Source organism: Arachis ipaensis, chromosome B01 (assembly GCF_000816755.2).
Source record: "Arachis ipaensis cultivar K30076 chromosome B01, Araip1.1, whole genome shotgun sequence".
NCBI lineage: Eukaryota > Viridiplantae > Streptophyta > Magnoliopsida > Fabales > Fabaceae > Arachis > Arachis ipaensis.
The window spans coordinates 123,833,836-123,836,958 of record NC_029785.2 but is presented as its reverse complement, the minus strand read 5'-3'; the positions used below and the strand labels follow the sequence as shown (position 1 = coordinate 123,836,958).

Genomic DNA, 3,123 nt, shown 5'->3' with positions numbered 1-3,123 from the left:
TCTCCTAAGTTATGAGGTTATATAATATTATATACGATAATCTTTATTTCTAGAAGTTTACACTAATCTCTTATGAGCTAAAGTTATATGATAGCCTTTAGATTTGTATAAAATGTCCTTCTACTCTGAATAATAATGGGTAGTATTAATTTTTCTTCTTAACTGAGTAATATGTATGATGTTTTAAATATATAAAAAAATAAAAAATTCAAAACTTTCTTTATTTAAAAATTTAGAGAATGAGTTAAATTTTTTCTCTTGTAACTGTCAAACCTACCGACACTTTGTATACTCTGCTTTTTCCTTATTTTCTTCAGGCCAATGCCAGCATCTGGACTGAATGCATCAGCTCCAACTCATTTTACCATCTTATTCAATGGGAACACTTTTGTCTATGATGGAATTAATACAGAGAAGGTAGCAAAAGAGTTTTGATTTCATTCCTTCCCTTTGCTTTGTATTAACTTTCTATGTACCTGCACTCAAAAGTGTCATAGAAATCACTCACTTCTTTTGGATTTGTTTGATATTTGCATAAGTCTCTTTTTTCTTGTTTTTATTTATCTTATGTTATTTTTTTTATTTTTGGGATTTACCAAAGAATCGAACTCTAAAACTTTCTAACACAGAGTTCTGTTATGAAACCACTTATTTCAAAAGCTGATAAGAGGAGGCAAGATGAATAGTTATCTCTAACACAGAGAATATAATATAGACAGTCTAACTTGATAATTATATTAGTGACTGCAGTATTTGAACCTGTGATCGTGAGGTCACAGAGTGACAATGCTAAAATATATTTTGTAATGTTTAACAACAGGTGCAAGAGATAATGCTTATTGCTGCTGCATATGCCAAGTCTGCTGAAGTGAAAATTGGGACACAATCTTCATTCACTCCACTCATTCCCACTTCCACAAGTTCTTCTCCTGCACAAAGAAATTCCAACAACTTGCCTTCAAAACAATCTGTGTGCTTTCCTGCAGAAAAGAGTTCCATTTGCAGGCTGCAAGGTGGGATATATATATATGATAGCATTGATTCCATGCTAGCTTTGTTTTCTATTACTTTGATGTAACATTTTGTTGCTTTCTCTTGATCTCTCTTTTTCTCTTCAGAATTTCCGTTAGCACGTAGACAATCTCTTCAGAGGTTTCTTGAGAAGCGACGAGTCAGGTACTAATAATTAGTTCCATGCCATGTTTGATGATGGTTCTAGCTAATCAAGTTAGAAATTCCATTAATGTTGTATTGACTAAAGATTCAGTTTAGTTATTGAAATTGCAAATGTACTCCATTTTAGTTCTTGCTTCCGGAAATTAATTATTTGGTCCCTAATGTTACGTTTGGTAGGTCATTTTTGTCTTTGCCTAGTCAACTCTTTAAGTCTTAACCAATTGTTATATTTTGTTGACACATCAATCGTGTCACGCAACAGGTGTATTAGCCATTAATGTCACATGTCTTGAATCTCATTTGTTACCAGTTCACACTCGTATACAGATTAAAAACGTACCTAATATACAGGGTTAATAGTCGGATTATAGTTTTTAAATTTTTTGAAAATTTTTATTAGTTAAATTAGTCATTTAAAAGATTACAAATTAATTATTTTTATTCATATGTCACACAATTAATAGTTTCCGTCAACAATTGATGATATAGAATGTAGTATACATAACACTTAACATGTCCAATTAAACGTCGAACAAATATGTTTATGAAAATCTATCAATTTTTTGTAATTATATAAACCCTAATCCTAATATAACTTAACGACACTAAATTGATAGATTTTCATAAATATATTTGTTTAGCTTCTAATTGGATATGCTAAGTGAATTAACGTTCTATATCATCAATCGTTGATGAAAATTATTAATTGAATGATTGAAGGATAAAAATGATAATTTATAATGTTTGAAGGAGTAATTTGATTTATAAAATTTTTCAAGAACAAATTTAAAGAACGAGCTATTTTTTAGAGACTAATTTGACTATTAACTCTAATATATAGAATTAAAAAAAAAGGAAAAAAAATCAACAAAACATGATATTTATTCTCCCTTTCTTTATATCTCTGCACATTCTCAATATGTATATGCATCAGAATAAGCACTATGTTATGTTAAAACAGAATAAAGAACCATTACTTGACTTTTGACTAATGATTAATTGGTCAGGGAATAAGAGCAGAGGCTAAAACCTTACTGTTGTATTTGATTATTGATTTGTTGTAATCATTGTTCTCATTGAGTTTATTTTTTAACTTTTAAGGTTGTTTAGCAAAGCCCCTTATGGTTTCTCAAAAAACATGGCTGGCCTCTATGATGACAATAGTCCAGGGAACATAGAGAACAGCTTTTATGATGACAATAGTCCACAAGATTTTGCTTCTTAATTGAAACAAAGAATGGATTTCTGGCAAGTATTACTGCCTCTTGTGGAATGCCAACGTAGTTATGATGCTGGTGTACCTTTATGTGTAGAATTGTATTGTTTTCTGTAACATCATGCGCTCATGTGGATGTATAATAGAAAACAAGCAAAACTATGTTACATGTTCTTGATCCTAGAGATCGTATGTTAACTAACTATTTTGAACCTATGACTTGGAAGATGCATTGGTCTGTAATACTCTTCAAAACTATACATCATGCTTAAAACACCTGCTTGTTATATAGTGTTAATGTGAGTAGACATTTATTATCAACTGTTCTACTCGTTTGTCACTTTTAGTTACAAAGACTGTTGTTTTTATCTATGGTTGTTCAGAATATTGATAAAATTACTTGCAAAAGAAAGAAACTAATATTAAGAAATGGATCATCTCAATTTTTTTTTAACAATTGATGGAATAAAGTGTGATTTCTTATCATTAGTTTTATAAGTGGGATCAAGAATAAATATGAGAAAGAGAGAGTAACAAAAAGTTAAAAATCACACTTTACACTCTCAATTTTTTTTAACAATAGAGAGAATTCATTTCCCTAATATTGTGTCAATAAAAGATGAGTTATTCTTAATAAAAATATTTAAACGTTAAATTTTTATTAATTCTATTAAAAATTTAACTAAAATTTTCAAATTATCTACTTTAACAAAAATTTAACATTTAGGTAC

General features: G+C 29.3%; 1 protein-coding gene across 1 annotated transcript in view; it reads left to right on the top strand.

Annotated features, from left to right (window-relative positions):
* The window catches only part of LOC107635719 (protein TIFY 3B), a 3,733-nt gene extending 1,001 nt beyond the window's left edge, over positions 1 to 2,732 (top strand). Inside the window, exons 2-5 of the mRNA XM_016339279.2 lie at positions 318 to 417; positions 821 to 1,013; positions 1,119 to 1,176; positions 2,278 to 2,732. Of these exons, the coding sequence (XP_016194765.1) occupies positions 318 to 417; positions 821 to 1,013; positions 1,119 to 1,176; positions 2,278 to 2,401 (475 nt within the window). The 3' untranslated portion in view covers positions 2,402 to 2,732. The remainder of the gene's footprint in view (positions 1 to 317; positions 418 to 820; positions 1,014 to 1,118; positions 1,177 to 2,277) is intronic.